The sequence below is a fragment of the Halichoerus grypus genome, chromosome 9, assembly GCF_964656455.1.
Source record: "Halichoerus grypus chromosome 9, mHalGry1.hap1.1, whole genome shotgun sequence".
In the NCBI taxonomy this organism is placed as follows: Eukaryota; Metazoa; Chordata; class Mammalia; order Carnivora; family Phocidae; genus Halichoerus; species Halichoerus grypus.
The window spans coordinates 130749000-130766465 of record NC_135720.1 but is presented as its reverse complement, the minus strand read 5'-3'; the positions used below and the strand labels follow the sequence as shown (position 1 = coordinate 130766465).

General features: G+C 47.0%; 1 protein-coding gene across 9 annotated transcripts in view; it reads right to left on the bottom strand.

The window, feature by feature from the left end:
- Nucleotides 1-17466, bottom strand: part of PHACTR1 (phosphatase and actin regulator 1) — a 551321-nt gene that overhangs the window by 198391 nt on the left and 335464 nt on the right. For all 9 annotated transcript variants that reach the window (XM_078055703.1, XM_078055706.1, XM_078055704.1 and 6 more), the window contains one exon: nt 9776-9940. In XM_078055703.1, coding sequence (XP_077911829.1) covers nt 9776-9940 — 165 coding nt within the window. The remainder of the gene's footprint in view (nt 1-9775; nt 9941-17466) is intronic.

The window sequence follows — 17466 nt, the reverse complement described above, 5'->3', positions numbered from 1 at the left end:
GGCGCGTCCTCTGACAGCTTCCATAGGATGCTGCACTGGGATAAAGTCCAGGCTCTGTAACAGACCTCATAAGGCCCTTCATCACGAGCGGATCCTTGCCTATTTCTTCATCCTCATCTCTTACTATTCCGCTTCTCCCCCAACAATCCTTCTCAAACCACAGCCTCCCTTTTAAGCCGTGGATTGGCAAGCTCTCCTTCTCTCTTCTCCAGACTCTCCTACGCTCTGTTCTTTCCACCAGGCGAGAGGATTCCCTCACATTCATTGCCTAACCCCTTGGTTAAACATCCATTTCTCTAGGGAACCTTTCCTGCTAACCTGTAACTCAGCTGGGTTTGTCTAATTTGAGTTCTTGGAGCCCCTGGGTGTCTCCTCTAGGATCACAGATATTTTACTATAATTGCTGGCTTTCTTATCTATTTTCCCCTCAAGACCATAACCTTTGGGAAGCAGGGGCCCTGTCTACTCTTGTTGTTATAGTTTTGGGGATAATGGTGGTGCCTGGCGCATAAACAAACATGCCATGCCAAGCTGGTGTCCTTACTGAACTCTCTAGCTTACAGAAGTTTGAACACCTAAGTTCTGCCCAAGTAGAAACATTACTTTGTTAGTTTGAAAAGGGGACTCCAAGGGAACACCAGAGTTAGGGTGCAAAGGCCCACACCATCCCTCAGAGCACATGTGCCCAGTCACAAGCGTCCATGTTTGCAATGGATCAATTTCACCTCTCTGCCTGAGTGGGAACAATACAAACTTCAGCCCCAGAGCTGTGCCAGTGATGATCCCCAGGGCCTTCACACTGGGCAGAGCTGGTCTTATGCTGGATATAGAGGCAATGATTGCATTAACAGTGATCTTCAATCCTGCATGACAAAAGGATGTCAATATGAGCCTCCATGAAAACCTTAGGGTTTCTCTCTCTCTCTCTCTCTCCAAGTGCATACGCACTTCCCTTATCACAGGACATGCTAGGAATTCCTAGTAGCAAGGACCCGGCAATGTGGGGTTCGCATGCCAGCCAACCACCCTGGATATCAGCCACGGGTTCTTTCTGAAGGGCTCCGAAGCCCATCACACCACGTCCAAAGGCAGAATCTAATTTAGACCGTCTTCCTTATCCAAGGAGCAACAATTATTCGAAGAGCAACAATTCCAGAGACACGGATTTCCCAGGAAGGGATTCCTGGAAACGAGTGGTTGCTAACATCATCAGTGAGTCTGGGTGAATCAATGCACGAAATAAAGGAAGCAGAGTGTGGCCCTGAGGGAGAGGGGCAGCCAGCAGCTAGATGAAGTAGTTAGCTCACAGGCCAGGGGGTTCAGGGTTGGCTCCCAGCAGAAGCTGGGAGACTTGGGGTGAGCAGAAGCTACATCAGAAGGGCAGAGGGCTCAGTGAGTGGAGCTCCATGCTCATGAGAGCACCTGTACGTGTCCTGCCTACAGACACCACAACATCAGTATCATGCTGTACAGAAAAAGCTGGGCTAAAGCATGCAGGCTATTCCTGGCCCCGTCAAGGACACGAGGGGTGCCCCCAGCGTATTCAGGTCTGGCCCTTCATTATTGCCGGCAGTTCGGTGGGGCTGACACAGACAGACGGATGCCATGGTTCACGGGTCAGTCGTGTCACAGGGGAACAGGCCATCAGTGAGTCCTATTTCAAATCTGCCACCTTATCCCACCAGTACAATAGGTGCATGCGCTAATAGCTGGAGTGAACGTCTAAAAGGTGACCTCTGACCTTCTATGAATCACTTAGGTTGCGGTACTTCAAAGGTATGATGGACGGAAACAGCTCCATTTGGAAACGGGAAACAGAGAATCTTTCCAAGAAAATGTTAATTCAGAAATGAGTTGAATGCTCAAAACCAAGCAGAAAAGTTCCTTTTGCTTCTTGATTGAAGATAGCAAATTAAATCGGCGCTCAATTTGGCAAATAAGGTATGTGTGTCTTTTGGCAGATGGGATCATTAACCAGGTTTTCAGTAAGTTCCTAACTTATTCCTTTACCTCAGCCACTCACTTCCATGGTTGTAGCTTGTGCTTTGTCTCTACTTTGAAAACCACTAATTCAAGATGCAGCTCTGTACCAGGTGCTGCTCCCTGCCCTTCTAGCTTGCTTCTGGCTACCAGTCCCACCAATGGTTTTAAAATTCTTGGACTCCTTTGGAACCCCAAGTCTATCAACTTTTCTAATTGTGCTCAGTTCACTGGACCCTTCCTTTTTTATCCAATTTAAAGTCAATACTGTAGTGGATTAAACCATATCCCTGCAAAGCCCTAACTGCATACCTGTGTGTGTGACCTTACTTGGAAATAAGGTCTTTGCAGATATAACTCCGTTAAAGGTCTCTGAATGAGATGACCCTGGATATCGGGTGGACCCCACATCCAATGTCTGCTGTCCTTACAAGAGAAAGGAGAGGGAGGCTGGTAACACAGAGAGACACAAGGGAAAGGTCTGCCTTGCAGACCAAGGCAGAGATTGGAGTGATGTAGCCACAAGCCAAGGAATGCTAAGGATAGCCCAGCAGCCACCAGGAGCTGGGAGAAGGTGTGAAACACACTCCCCCTCAGCATCAAGGAGGAACCAACCCTCCAACCCCTTGATTTCAGAGCCGTAAGGGAATAAATTTCCGTGGTCCTAAGCCACTAAATTTGTGGTGACTTGTTACGGCAGCCCCGGTAAATGGATGCAAATGCCCTAATCTCCTCTGCTCCCCCACCCCAGACTTTTTAATCCATCTGGCAAAATTCTGGTGCCAGAAGGACCCAACTGTCTGCTGCTTTATCCAGAGTTGTACTGGGACAGCCAAAGCCACTGGAGAAAGTGCCATGAGGGTCATAATCATCAGTCTGAAACCGGCTTGACTGTGCAGGCCCCCTCCTGCCCTCCCCATGTAGAGAGGAGCTAACTTATTACCTGGAAAAGCTCAGCTGTCAGATGGAGTCATTCCCAACCCCCCCCCCCCCCCCAGCCCCTCTGCTGCCTGGCTATTTCAGCGCAGGAGGTCTTATTCCCTTTCTGATACGAGCCCTGCTGTCTGTGCCTTATATCCCACCCACCCCTAGCTTCTCAGCACCTTACCCCCTCTCTCCTCTCCTAGATCTTCCTACTCTTCCTCTCTCCTGGATCCCTCACACTGGCCTGTCACACTTACGTCACTTCCATCATACGATGACAACGACAAATCAGAAGGCAGGCAGACAGCCCCTTGAGATCAAAGCACACACACAAGCCCCTGGAGACACGTGTCCCTTTCCTCCAGCGTCCACCCCGTCCTGCGTCTTTTCCCCACTTCACAGCCAGACTCCTCCAAAAGCTTATCCCCATTTCCCCGTTTCCTAATTTCTCACTCCACACTAATCTGGCATCGATCCCCCAATAATCCACCAGATAGCTTTTGCTAAGTCATCAGTGAGCCCCAGTAGATCAGAATCCCTAATGTCAACAGGTGTTTTTCTGTATTGCACTTGGCTTCTTCATGGTACTGAACATGGTTCATCATACTCGCGTTGAAACATTTTCCCTTCCTGGCTCCTATCACACTAGATTCTTCCCGTTTTCCTCCTACCTCTCTAGCCACTGCCTTTTTTCGTTTTTAAAAATTGAAATATAATTAACAACACAGTGTTACAGTACTCTCAGGTGTACAATGTAATGATTCAACAATTCTATACATTTCTCAGTGTTCATCATGGTAAGTGTGCTCTTAATCCCCTTCACCTATTTCACCCATCCCCCCCCACCTTCCCCTTTGGCAACCACCAATTAAAAAACGGGCAGAGGACCTGAATACACATTTTTCCAAAGAAGACATACAGAGGCTAACAGACACAAGAAAAGAGGCTCAGCATCATTAATTACCAGGGAAATGCAAATCAAAACCACGAGACATCACCTTACGCCTGCCAGAGTGGCCAAAAAACCCAAAAAAAACAAAAAAACAACTCAAGAAGTTACAAATATTAGGGAAGAGGTGGGAAAAAAAATACCCCTTATGCACTGTTGGTGGGAATGCAAACTGGGGGAGCCACTGTGGAAAACTGTATGGAGGTTCCTCGAAAAATTAAGAATAGAACTACCCTATGATCCTGCAATTCCACTACTGGGTACTTACCCAAAAAAAACCCAAAAACACTAATTTGAAAAGATGTATGTGCCCCTAAGTTTATTGCAGCATTATTTACAATAGCCAAACTATGGGAACAGCCCAAGTGTCCATCCATAGATGAATGGATAAAGAAGATGTGGTATATGTACAATGGAATATCACTCAGCCATAAAAAGAATGAGGTCTTGGGGCTCCTGGGTGGCTCAGTCATTAAGCGTCTGCCTTCGGCTCAGGTCATGATCCCAGGATCCTGGGATCGAGCCCCGCATCGGGCTCCCTGCTCCGTGGGGAGCCTGCTTCTCCCTCTCCCCCTCCCCCTGCTTGTGATCCCTCTCTCTCTGGGTCTCTCTCTGTCAAATAAATAAAATCTTAAAAAAAAAAAAAAAGATATACCCTGCTATTTAAAAAAAAAAAGAAAAAGAATGAGGTCTTGCCATTTGCAACAACACAGATGGAACTAGAGTGTGTAACACTAAATGAAATAACTTGGTCAGAAAAAGTCACTGCCTTTCGATCTCCTTTCCAAGTTTATCCTCCTCTATCCAGTCACTAATGATGACAGTCTTTCTTTGTCTCTAAGGCAGTCTTTGGCCCTCTTTTCTTTCCATTCGATACTTGTTCCCTAGCTCAGCTCCTACATGGTCATCACTCTAATGTGGATATGCAAAGACCCAAGATTTACGCACCCGGTCCAGACCTCTTCTTTGCATCCCAGATATTCAACTTCCAGCTTTGGGTGTCACAAAATCAACTCCAATCCACACCTAAAATGAAAATCATTTCTCCGCCACCCTCTCACCCCTTCCCCCCACTCCTCCAAGCCTGCCACTCTTCCAAAGCACTCATCTCAGGAAAGGCCGCACCATATACCCTAAACCAACACTAGAGGGTCCAACGTGAAACTTGTCTCTCTCCCTCCTAAATCCAACTGGTCATTAAGTCCTGTCACTTACTCCTTAGAACATCTCCCAAATCCATCCATTTCTACTAGCAAATATTAGTCCAAGTTACCATAATCTGCACATGGCGTAACCGGTCTTCCCGGAGCCACTCATACCCTTGTCTAATTTGCTGGGCAAGATGGAAGGCCCAGCGAGGGTCCAACCTTTGGTGACCTCTCCAGCCTCAGCCGATACTGTACTCCTAGCTCTCCACTCTCTCACTGCTGGCTTCCTAGCTTTCCCAGCCTGTTCATCCCTATTTCTTCTACCACAGGGCCTTTACACAGGCTGTTTTGTGGCCTGGAGTGCTCGTTTTCTAAATGCTGACTCCTCCGCTAGATCTCAGTTCAAACTTCTCTTCCTCAGGATTGCTTCTCTGATCCCTCAGACGGCACCAAGTGTCCCTCTCATTTTCCCAAGTACATTTTCTTCACTGCCTTTGTCACAATTGTGATCCTACCTGTATTCTTGTGTTTTGATTGTCTGCCTCTCCCACTAAACTGAGCATGCCACAGGGTCACTGACAAGGTCTGGTTTTGCTCACAGTTATAGATCTCCAGAGCGGGTCCAGCTTCTGCATGGGTAGGCATTCAGTAGCGGTTTTTTTTTTTTAATTTTTAAAAATATCGCGTTGCTCACGGCGCTAGGTATGCGGAAATGCTTAGAAGCACAAAGGGAATGTTGGCACGTGGCAGATCTCCAGGGCCAACCCCCTACCGCTTCTGATTTTCTGTCAAGAGGAAATAAAAGCATAACTCAGCGGCATCTTCATGGTTTATTCCTGCCAGTTCTATTTTTCTATAAATACAGTCCTCATTTTCAAGGAATTTGGAGAAGACGGTTGCAGGGGACTATTTTGGGGGAGGCGTTGCCTGTTCTACTTTGGAGGGGATGTTATCATTTGTCTTTGTTCCCGGAGCAGCTGTGGGGGTGCGCTGTGGACACCCACTGCTGACCCCACGCAGGAAGCTGGGCGTGTCAGGCTGGCTTCTTTGCAGGCCCCGGGCCCGGCCTCGGAGGACAGGCTGCAAAGCGTGTAAGGATCACGCCCCGGCGGACCTGTTATTTTACCTTCTAGCCATTACTGTGTTTCCCGAGGGCTATGACGCACGGCTGTTTTCTCCTCCAGGGTTTTCACCACCATCTGGAGCTCAGTCTCGGGGGCTTACTGCTGAAGGCCTTGTCAGGACACTGGCCTTCGGCCTGGAGTAGGAAGGATGTACGAGCAGCACAAGATACGGGTAGGCAGAGAGTTGAAAAATGCACACATTTTCACCTCCCAACCTCTAAGAATAATATTGTGAAGTGACTGGAATTTAGTCCAGATGTTTCCTCAAGTTGGACACTCTAGTGTTGGTTTAGGGTATATGGTGCGGCCTTTCCTGAGACGAGTGCTTTGGAGTCGGTGCCAGAATTGAGGGAAGTGTGGAGATTATAACTTTCCAATGTCGTTTTCTTATCGTTGTGCAACTTACAAAGCAGGATTTCTGGGCGTATCTTTGAAGACGTGGTATACTCAGACGCACCTGTCCCATAACTTGAGTTACAGGAAAACTACAGGATTAGCTAATGACACATTGTAAGTGTAAGTCACTGTGGAAACACAAACAGGCCGAGGATGCACTGTGCCCATGCCCTTTCATGTGTTTTAAAAAAAAGCACAATTTTAAATACAAATGCATACTATAATTGAATATATGCACTTTGTCTTTGTATTTAAAACTGCAGACATTATTTTACATATGAAAGGGCATTGCATACACACACAGATAAGACAAATCTATGCATACCAGCTAAAACTGGCCAACCGTTAACCACCCCATAATCAATCAGTCGTCCTGTATGTGTAATATTTAACTCTTATCAATGCATAGGAAAGTTTGTGCTTCAAAGTTTTACTTGAATATATATACAATTTATCATGTTAAACATCCTTATGTTGTCCACCATTTCTTTTCTCCTTTGGGCTAAGAACTGGCACCGTAAATTTCTGCAAAAATAAGGAATAGTATTTCTGAATCCAGTTAAATACAAAGGATACTCTAGTGCAAACCACTAACTTTTTAAAAAAACTAAAATAGCTTCACTCAGGTCATGTACCCCTCCATCTATTTGGATATAAAGATATTCCATAGTATACCCTCAACATTTTCTACTTCAGGAGCTAAATGTCTCTTTAAAAAAAAAAAACAAAACCTACATACAAATATCACATTCAACTGCCAAATTAATCAGTTAGGCCAGGGAGATCACAAGAACTTGCTAAGAATAGTTAATGATAAGAATGATTCAAACTGCCAACTTTGCCCATCATATGTTTTAATTTTTTTTCCCCAAAGAGTTTTAAAGGAAAACAATGATCAACCTTTTAATGATCCACGAGTCATCTGATGTCCTTGTATTTGCATCTGTCAAAGGACCAGTTTTCCAACATCTTGAATAAGTCGGCAAGAAGCATCCGAGCTTTACCTTCAGGTCTTGCCAAACGGACACAACAAACCTTTTGATTTGCCAGGAGGAAAGGCATCTGCCACACCATCATTCAGGGATTCATGCTGATGAAGGGCCATTAGTTAAATAAGTGTTTGTGTTATTATAAGCCATTTTCCACAGCAGAGTCAGGAAGACCATTGTAAAGGATCTTGTGGAAACTTCGTGTTTTGTTTTTTTTTTTAAAGACTTATCTATGAGAGGGAGAGAGGGAGAGAGTGAGTGCAGGGTGAGGGGCAGAGGGAGAGAATCTCAAGCAGACTCCCTGCTGAACATGGAGCCCAATACGGGCTCAATCCCACCACCTTGAGATCATGACCTGAGCCAAAACCAAGACTCAACCAACTGAGCCACCCAGGCGCCCTGAAACTTCGTTATTTTTTCCAGTGTTTATAGAACACTCCCTTTTTCCTTCTTCAAGTATCTTACACCTCACTTTGTCTAAAGGATATATTTAAGATTTCTCCAGAGGCAATGATCTAGTTTCACCCTGGGTGGGGGGACACAGAGGAGTCATCCATTTAGGGTTTAGCTTGCATGTCAATCTCTCAGCAGCGTTTAGCAATGCATGAAAGGCCTACAGGTTTTATTTCACCTGTACAATGACCCCGAAGGTGCAGAATGCAGAAGGTGAAGGGACTTAGTCCCAGGGATGACAGTTTTGAGATTTCTGGAATTCGGAGATTTGTTCTCATCTCAAGAATTAACAGATTATAGCAATAGGACACTGGGGCTTCCATCAAAGGAAGAGTCAGAAAACATCAACTGGCGAGGTCCATGAGAACGGTTTCAGATTTCAAAGCTTTTTGCACCTTTCCTATGTTTGCTATTCTCTTTCATTCCCCAAAGCAATTAGCATTAAAATTCCCAGATCCTGGGGCGCCTGGGTGGCTCAGTCGGCTAAGTGTCTGCCTTTGGCTCAGGTCATGATCCCAGGGTCCTGGGATCGAGCCCCACATGGGGCTCTGTGCTCATCGGACACTCTGCTTGTCCCCTCCCCCCACTAGTGCTAGCTCTCTCGCTCTCTCTCTCTCTCTCAAATAAATAAAATCTTTTAAAAAATAAAATAAAATTTCCAGATCTGCAGACTCAAGTTCAGCTACAACCAGGAGCCCTGTCTCCTACTTCATGGTTAATTAGGGGTTGAGGAAGAGGGGAAGGGGACCAAGAAACAGAAGAAGTGATGATTCTCAGGAGGAGAGTGGGCAGGTTGAGTTTTTGAGGATGAAGAGGACGGAGCAGATGAAAGACTGGAATGTAGGCCTGGAATGACCTGGGCATTTAATGAGCAACATCAGAACAAAACAAACAAAAAGCATCTGCATAGCTGTTCCATTACCTCCTCTCAAACCCGACGGGGGGGGGGGGGGGCGGGTTGATCCATCACCTCCTCTCAAACCCGACGGGGGGGGGGGGGTTGAATCAGACCTATTTCTTTATACACTTCCCTCTGCACACTCCTACTCATTTAAAATAGATCCACATAGCATGCCACATAAACTCACAATTTTAAGTCATGTAAAGTACTGTTCTTAGCCCTATTCTACAGATGAGAAAACTGAGGTAGAGAGATAAATAAACTGAGCAAGGTCATATAACTACCAAGTATCAGAGCTGGTGCTTGAACCCACACAGACTGACTCCACAGTCTAGGCTCTTCACCCCTCAGCGAGGCTGACTTTCCTCCAATTCTTCTGCTGCCCACAAAGCCATGAACTATAGAGTTGTCCCTGCCGATACAGTGATGCTTGGTCTTCATTCTCCTGTGTCTTCCTGCCATGCCCAACAATCGTTCATTCAAGATTTTCCCTCCATGGAATAACCTATTCTCCTCTGCCAAAGACCATATGTAACTTATTCTCTGCTGTGTGTTGATTTTTACCACAGCAGTGGAAAAAAAGGCTGAATAATAAGAAATGGGTTGTCAGTGGTGGAATAAAAGCATTCAGTTACAGAAAAGGTGGAATTCTAAGCTCAGATATTTACAGATTGTACACAAGTGGTGGATCAAAACACAACAACAAAAAAACCTGAGACATAAGGAAACACGCAGGATCTGAAAGCCATTTTCAATTGCACCCAAGATTTTTCCTCAACACAAGAGCAATCCTCAGGCTTAATTGTTTCCCCCCTTTGATTCAGATGGTCTACAATAATTACATTCTAATTAACATACGGAGTTGAAGTCAACCAACTCCCAATGAGAAATGAGGGAAACAATCATCTTACCTGCAGATGTGTGTTTGAACTTTTCACTTTTCTTCTTTCTCCACTTCCAAGGCTTGAAGATCCTTCCCAGGTTGGCAAACTTACTTCTCCTCCGGATGGGAGGGGTGTGGGTACCTGGGACAAGGGAGTCTGAACGCATGGCCGCGAGTCTCTCCACTTCCTCAGCTTGTTTTCCCCCCGAGAAAGAGATGGAAAGAGAGAGAGAGAGAAAAGTGTTAAAATGGGATCCTCACAGATGGCCAACGTTTTCCATGGTTACAGATAACAGAAACCACATGACTGAAGTTCCGTTTCTCTTTTTTGCCGTTTGGAATGGAAGTCATCCCAACGTGTTCTCAAGTCTGGAGATAGTCAGCCAAACCCTATGCATCTGGAGCACCCCAAATGTACCCAACACCTCGACTTAGACCTGAGAAGGAGGACAACGAGGTTGAGGAAGAACAGAACCCTCTTGACACATCAAGATTCCCCAGTGAGGCAGGAAGAGGGCATCAGAAGAGTCAAGTGACAGTCTGTGTAACTATTGGTCCAGCAATCTCTCAGATAAGACTTGGCAGATGCAACCACTATCACACCATCTGCTGAGAAAAGATGAGGGAGAAAACATTTCTCAACGGTCTATTTCCAAGGCCAATGCCTCCACCACCCACGACTCTCCTTCCTGCTTTGCCCAGACCTAAAGCAGCCCCCGGATCTGCCGAGGGAGTGTCTCCACCCAAGCCTGATTTTAGAATCACTCACCCTTCATGAGACTTTACAACTGCCTTCGTTCCTCTAGGTTTTCTCATTCTTGGTATTTTGCTTTAGCAATAATAATATTATTCTTAGAGGTTGGGAGGTGGAAGTGACTTGAGGAAACATCTGGACTAAATTCCAGTCACTTCACGTGTGAGGACATGAAGACCTTCAAACTCATCACGCCTAGTGGACCCTTCCTTGGAGGTCACAATCTTTCATCACTTGTAAAGAAACAAACCCTTTTCCAACTTACATGAGAATTTACATATCCCAGTGAGGAAAATATACTGGATTTGAATTTTTAAGACAGAAATAATTAGAAAAAGAAACCCCTTGGCAAAATCAGGAGGGTGAGAGAGATTCACTGTTCTAGAAGGTCAGGTTACCCCTAGAATTGTGGTGCTGATCCAAAACCACTCTCTTGGGCTTCTAACACCATCTTCAGAGAAATCACTCAGACTCTTGCAACACAGGTTCCTCAAAAGCTCAATCTCACAGTCTGGTCGTCTGCCTATTGTCCCCCGACACTGTTTTAACTCAGAGACTCACGGATTCAAGAAATATATATATGGCACCTCCACCATGTGCCAGGTAGTGTGCTTGGTGACAGAGATGATGCGTTGGCAAAGGCTCCCAAAAACAAGACTGAAGGGAAGTCGATGGATTTGGGAGATGTCCGGGAGCAAAGTCAACAGGGCCTAGTTGGGTGACCTGAGGGAGAGGGGGGAGATCGCTCCTGATGCCCAGATTCGTGTCACTGATGGACACAGGGAACACGGGGCAGGTACAGGTCTGGGAGTGAGGACGGCAACCATTTGGACATGTCGCGTGGTGACGGCCCTCAAACCTTTGACTACATGGTTCAACGCATGGCAGCTCCTCTTTCCAACGCTTGCATTAAGTGACAACACAACGCCCTAATAGGCACTGGGATCGTTTCTGGGGCAGACACACAAAAGATCTGGACTTGAGTGAGCACAGAGTCAAGGGGAGGAGACACGGGGGTCTCCACTGCACACCAGGAGCAAATACACAGAATTCAAAGGAAGCAAATAGGAGAAAGAGACTAATTCTCCTTCAGGGCACTGGAGTCCCACAGGGGATGGACTTCCTGGCCAGATTTTGAAAAAGGAGGAACTGTTCCCCCCACATGGGGAAGACAGAGAAGTAGACCTCTGGAAGGAGAACAGACCCAAACGAAATGGAGAAGGCTGAAAGAACATGGCATGTCCAGAAACCCATTAGCTCTTGAGTATCACTTAAGCTAAGTGAGATAGAGAGCCAACGGTGAGGGATGGGGGCTGGAGGAGTCTGGAGCTCCATCATGCAAGCTTTGGAAAGTTTCTATAGGCGTTTGGGTTTTATTCTATAAGCAGAGGGGAAAGGACTAGAATGTGAACATAGGCACTGACATTATGACATGCAACAAATATGTACTGAGTGCTCACTATGTATCAGATGCTTAAATCATGTCAGTAAACAAAACCGATAAGAATACTGACTCATGGAGTCTCGGCTGGGAGGGCAAGGGGCAGAGTGGATAATGCACATTACAACTAAGTCAACTGTATGCTATGTTAGAAGATCTGTGTTTTGGGGGAAAATGAAAGAAAAAGTAGAACACAGTGAAGGAGATCAAGAGTGTCTGGGTGGGGGACGGGCTTCATGTTAATTAGTGTGATCGAGAAAGCACAGTTAGATTTATTCCTAGGACCAGCAGTATAACAGCAATGGGAGCCTGAACTGGAAGACTCAGGTGGCAGAGACTAATGAGGAGGCCACTGCAATCCTCTTTAGGGGAAGGGACTGGGGGATGCAGGTAGGGCATGCTAGAAGGGACCTGAGAAACACCGAGATCCAGCCAGGTGGCAGAATCACAGGCTTTTGGCAACTTTCCAGATCAGCATGAGGGAGGACAAGGAAGTGGGGATGGCTGAAGTTTTTGTGTTTCAGGACTGGGGAGACAGTGAAGACTTTTTATTTTAAGTAGGCTCCGTGCCCCATGTAGAGCCCTACATGGGGCTTGAACTCAAAATCCCAAGATCAAGACCTGAGCTGAGATCAAGAGTCGGACACTTAACCCACTGAGCCACCCAGATGCCCCAAAACTTTACATTTTTTCAAAAAAGACTTTGATTAGAAAAGGAAGCAGCAGAAGAGGATGGGACGTGGCTCCATGCCAAATAATGCAGTTTTTCTGCAAAGTATCTTTGGAAGTTTGGATTTCACGTCTTAGGGTGATGGAGAGAACAACTGAAGGGAAATCTGCCCGGATGAGCGAGGAGAGACTGGATGTGGACGGTGGGCTCAGCTGCCAGGGGAGGGGGAGGGAGGCTGAGTCTTCAGGGAGGAGAGGAGGAGGTGGGATCAAAAGTACATACGTAGGCGTTAGTCACTGGAAGACTCTATTCTGAACTATGGTTAGTTACCGGAAGACTTCATTCCCAAAGTCTGGATGGAGGTCACCATCACAAGGGTCACACATCAGATGGGGGCCGCCTCAGGGAGAGTAATCTAGCAGCAGTGGGGGACCGGGGGCTGAGGGGAGGAAGGTACACATTGAGGACACTTTGAGTAAATTTGGGCTGCAGAGGGGCTGAGGAGAAAAGGGAAGAAAACCAGCTCCAGTGAGGAAGGAGAAGAACCTGAACGGTACAAACGAACAGCCTCTGGAACCATGCTGAATTTGGAAGTTATTCTCTTTAAATGGTATCCATGGAGCGCCTGGGTGGCCCAGTCGGTTAAGTGTCTGCCTTCGGATCGGGTCATGATCCCAGGGTCCTGGGATCGAAACCCGCATCAGGGTCCCTGCTCAGAGGAGAGCCTGCTTCTCCCTCTCCCTCTCTCCCAGCTCATGCTCTCTCTCTCCCTCTCTCTCAAATAAATAAAATCTTAAAAAAAAAAAAAAATGGTATCCGTTGCTTTGAGTAGGTGCTTCTTCAATGACGCCCAGTAGCTGAGTCGCCACGGGGGGCGTGACAGATGTGAGAACTATGGGAAAACCAAGGGGGTTTGGAGTCCAGGAAGGAAGTCAAGACGGACTAGTGATCTGATTTTCACAAGATCGCTTTCTCTTTCACACTCATTACCTGGTTCCCATTTCTTACCTCCGTTTATGACCTGAGTGTTGCTTGTCCAGATTTTGCAAGTCCCCAAACCTCCATTTCAAACCCCAGTCTCTGGCCTTCAATCCTGTATTTTATACTATTTTGAGATAGAAAGCCGGCTTCCCCAGTAGCTTTCAGTGGCTTCCCATCTTGGCCCCAGGAACCTCCATCCGAGTGGCCGGCCCAGAATTATCTGCTAGTGCCTCTCTAAACACACATTGCAGCCAAAATGGAAGACTTGCTCAGCAACAGTCCCATCCTGGGACCTACGGATCCCAACAGGCTTTGGGGGGCCATCATACCACTGAAAATACATGCACAAGTTCAGGTATATCTGGGTATCTATCTGCATGTGGTTGGGAGAATTTCCATCTTTCTTTTGAGTCTCTAGTCTTAAGACACAAAAGATAAAATTTTTAAAGTATCCAGTTTGAGACCTAAGTTGAGCCAACCTGAAACATCTTCTATTAAAGGTTTGATAAAGAGATTATATGCTGAATCCCTCAAAAAAAAAAAAAATCAAGATATGAGTTATTCAGGATTGGTACTGGGGTTTGCTCTCACAGTTGGCATCCAATAATAGTTTATTTAAGAAGTGAATGAATGAGGACATCTGATTCAGTTCATTCATACACCTCTTGAGAAGTATAAAATCAGTATCACTAGCTACCTTAAGAAAAATGCACCACCAGGACCAAAAAGCTGTTTCATGATCACGTCTTAAAATTTTTTTTTTTAAGATTTTATTTATTTGTGAGAGAGAGAATGAGAGACAGAGAACATGAGAGGGAGGAGGGTCAGAGGGAGAAGCAGACTCCCTGCTGAGCAGGGAGCCTGATGTGGGACTCGATCCCGGGACTCCAGGATCATGACCTGAGCCGAAGGCAGTCACCTAACCAACTGAGCCGCCCAGGCGCCCTCATGATCACGTCTTAAAAAAATGAATAAAACTATTCCAAAATTACCGCATTAAAATAATTATAAGAAATTAGGAGTGTCTTAGAAAAAACCTGGAGTGGCAGGAAGCTGACAGAGCATTATAAAGGCATAATTATAACTCCATAGTTAAATGGATCTTTAATAAGTACATTATTAAATTCAAGTTGTTTAGCTCTTAAGTACAGATTATTGAGCAGACTGGATTACTCTAATTGATTTATATTTTAATCATCCCCATTACGCTTTTCCCCAATTCATTTGGCAATAGGGGCTGACTCCCAACCTGGCTGCTTCACCACCAGATAATGAAATTGGAAGGTTTACGAGCGAGGATTGGCACTCTAGAGTAAGGATGGGAAGAAGAGCAACAGAAAGTAAAACCGGGCTCAGAATAAAGTGGTCTCCAACCTCGCAGGAGCATGGGGGAGAGCGGGATGAAGACAAGGGGACAGGAAGGGCATACAGGCTAGGTGCATTGAGAAAAAGAACCTTCTTTTGAAACAGACGATGAAAAGGCTGCTATGCCCAAGCCCACTGCTCTCAAAGGTGGCCTCCTCGTGGGGCAGAGAGAGGAGACAGGTGTCTGGAGAAACTGCTCACTTCGACACGAATCAGCTCGAGTGTCAACTGCCGGGACAGAATGCTGAACCAAAAGGTAGGAGCCCAGGCAGCCGAGCTGCTTCACACATGGGCAGGAGAAAGGGGCGGGGAGGGGGCCTGGCCAGTGGAGATCTGGGGGTCTTCCCAGCACCTCCATCCAGGTAAATGCTTTTCGAGCGACGAGGCAGCCTGGGATTCCTTTCATGACAGGTCTGGGATTCACTTTGCTCAGAGGGAGAGAAATGGTTGGGACGTGATTTTCCTGTCCCTTGAGAAAAGCAAGAGGGAAGAGACTTCACCGAGGCCGGATTTGAATGACTAGAATCCAGGCACCTGGGTGTGCGTGTGCCCTGAAGCCCACCCCTTCCAGCAGCCTGGGGTTGCTTCTGGTGGGCTCTCAGAGCGTGCCATGGGAGTGGGGACCAGGGAGACACCTCAGTTGGCACTCTTACCATTATATTTCTCATGGTGGCCTGGCCTTCAAGGCTTATCCAAAGGAAGAACCAACTTTGGTGTCCTAGAAAATGTCATCCGTGTTCCCCCGAGAAGAAAGGAAGTCACAGTGCTGAGGCCCAGTCATCAACAGAAGACAGAGAAGCCAAGACATCTGCCCCCACCCACTCCCCAACGCCCTAGATCTCTCCAGGTGCAAGTGCTCCTTAGATTTTTGGAGGACCTGAGATTCTCACAAATTGGATACCTGCCTCTCAACCCAAAGTGAACTCAGAAATAGAAGGCTTATGGAGCAGGATCTGCTAACATTCACTTCTTCCAATAGCATCAGAAGGGGTTATGTTTGCACCACATTTCACCATCGTAGGAGTGGTGGCCAAAGTTCGGGGCGGAGGTGAGGTTAGCTGCTCAGTTACCGACGCTCACCCGCCCAGGGCCGAAAGCCAGCACAGCCTGTCTGCCGCCGGCTGGGGTGGTTACCTTCCCCCATAGCTGCAGAAGGCTGGCGCACAGGGACCCAGCCACGCAGGACACTCCCCACGCCTGTGGCTTCCCCGCTTTTAGGGAGACACCTTCAGTTTCACCGAGGTACCTCATGGCAGGGATATGAAGGATTCGTAGGATTCCTCCAGAGTAAGAGGGCAGTATCTTCCCCTTCTCACTCCCGAAGTTACACCACACTGTCTCAGGGAGGCCAGAACTCTTTGGAGAGCTTCTGTCCAATCTAGGACTGATCTGTATTAACCATGAAGTATGTTTTAAAAAAAAAAAAAAAAAAAGGACGGACACATTTTTATTCTAAAAATCAGGAGCTCCTGCCCTGTGCATGAGCTGAGGCGTGGGAAGAAGATGGGGAGGAGGGGGCAGCGGGGACAAGGGGTGGGCTTTAGTGGAGGTGTCCATGGGGGCACATGGAGGCTCTTTTGCACAGAGAAAGTTACCTGGTTTGGAGAACACATACCAGCCTAGAAGAAGGTGGGAGATAAAACAACACGGCCCCATTGACCATGGGGTCACTAAAGGGTTCAGTCAAACACAGATATGCTGCCGGAAAACACACTGGTGTTAGTACCTCTGAGTATGAGGATCTCTGGCATTCTCACCCATCTTCTCGCTCTGCCCTTTCCTTGACCTTCACTGCCCTTACCCAGTCTTCCAATCTTTGAGCACCACCCTCTTCCCCATCCCTTACCATTGGTCAAAGATGGATCCAATCTGCTCATTAGACACGATGAGTATGTGAACCTGGTACTGGCCTAGCCCAGTGTTAATGGGAGTACAGCTGCATTTAACAAAGGGTTCATCCGTCTTAATCCAAAGGTGGCTTGAGTGTTGCAGGCCCCAGTGAGGAGGGGGGTAGGAGGTCTGTGTCCCTCAGTTTTCTGGACACACAGGTGGCTGCCTTCTCTACCTGGGAACCACCAATTACACCCCACAGGAAACCACGCTCACACTTGGGACACAACCCTCAGCCACCATCATGACATTTGAGTCTTGGCCACTATGCCTCTGCAGGGACATGCAATGTTTATGCTGAGAGAGCTGCTTCTCAATCTTGTTGCTCCAAGAAGAGGCTTCTTCACCAGGGAAGAACCAATAAAGGCTGTGCCGGGGTGATGCATTCTTTGGGTCCGGACATGGTGGCAGAAGAGAGGGAGGCCGCGTGTACCCCTGGGCCCATACTTCTCAGCCTATTTGCTCAGGCACTTGGCCAACTTTCTCCCTTTCTTCTGGCTCCAGAGATTTCTGCCTGGTAAGAGGCAATTCCACCCACTGCCAGGAGCGGGTCCCAAAGGATGCGCTCACAGGCTCGTCGCTGCCGTGAACACTGTGAACAGACTGAGACCATTCTTT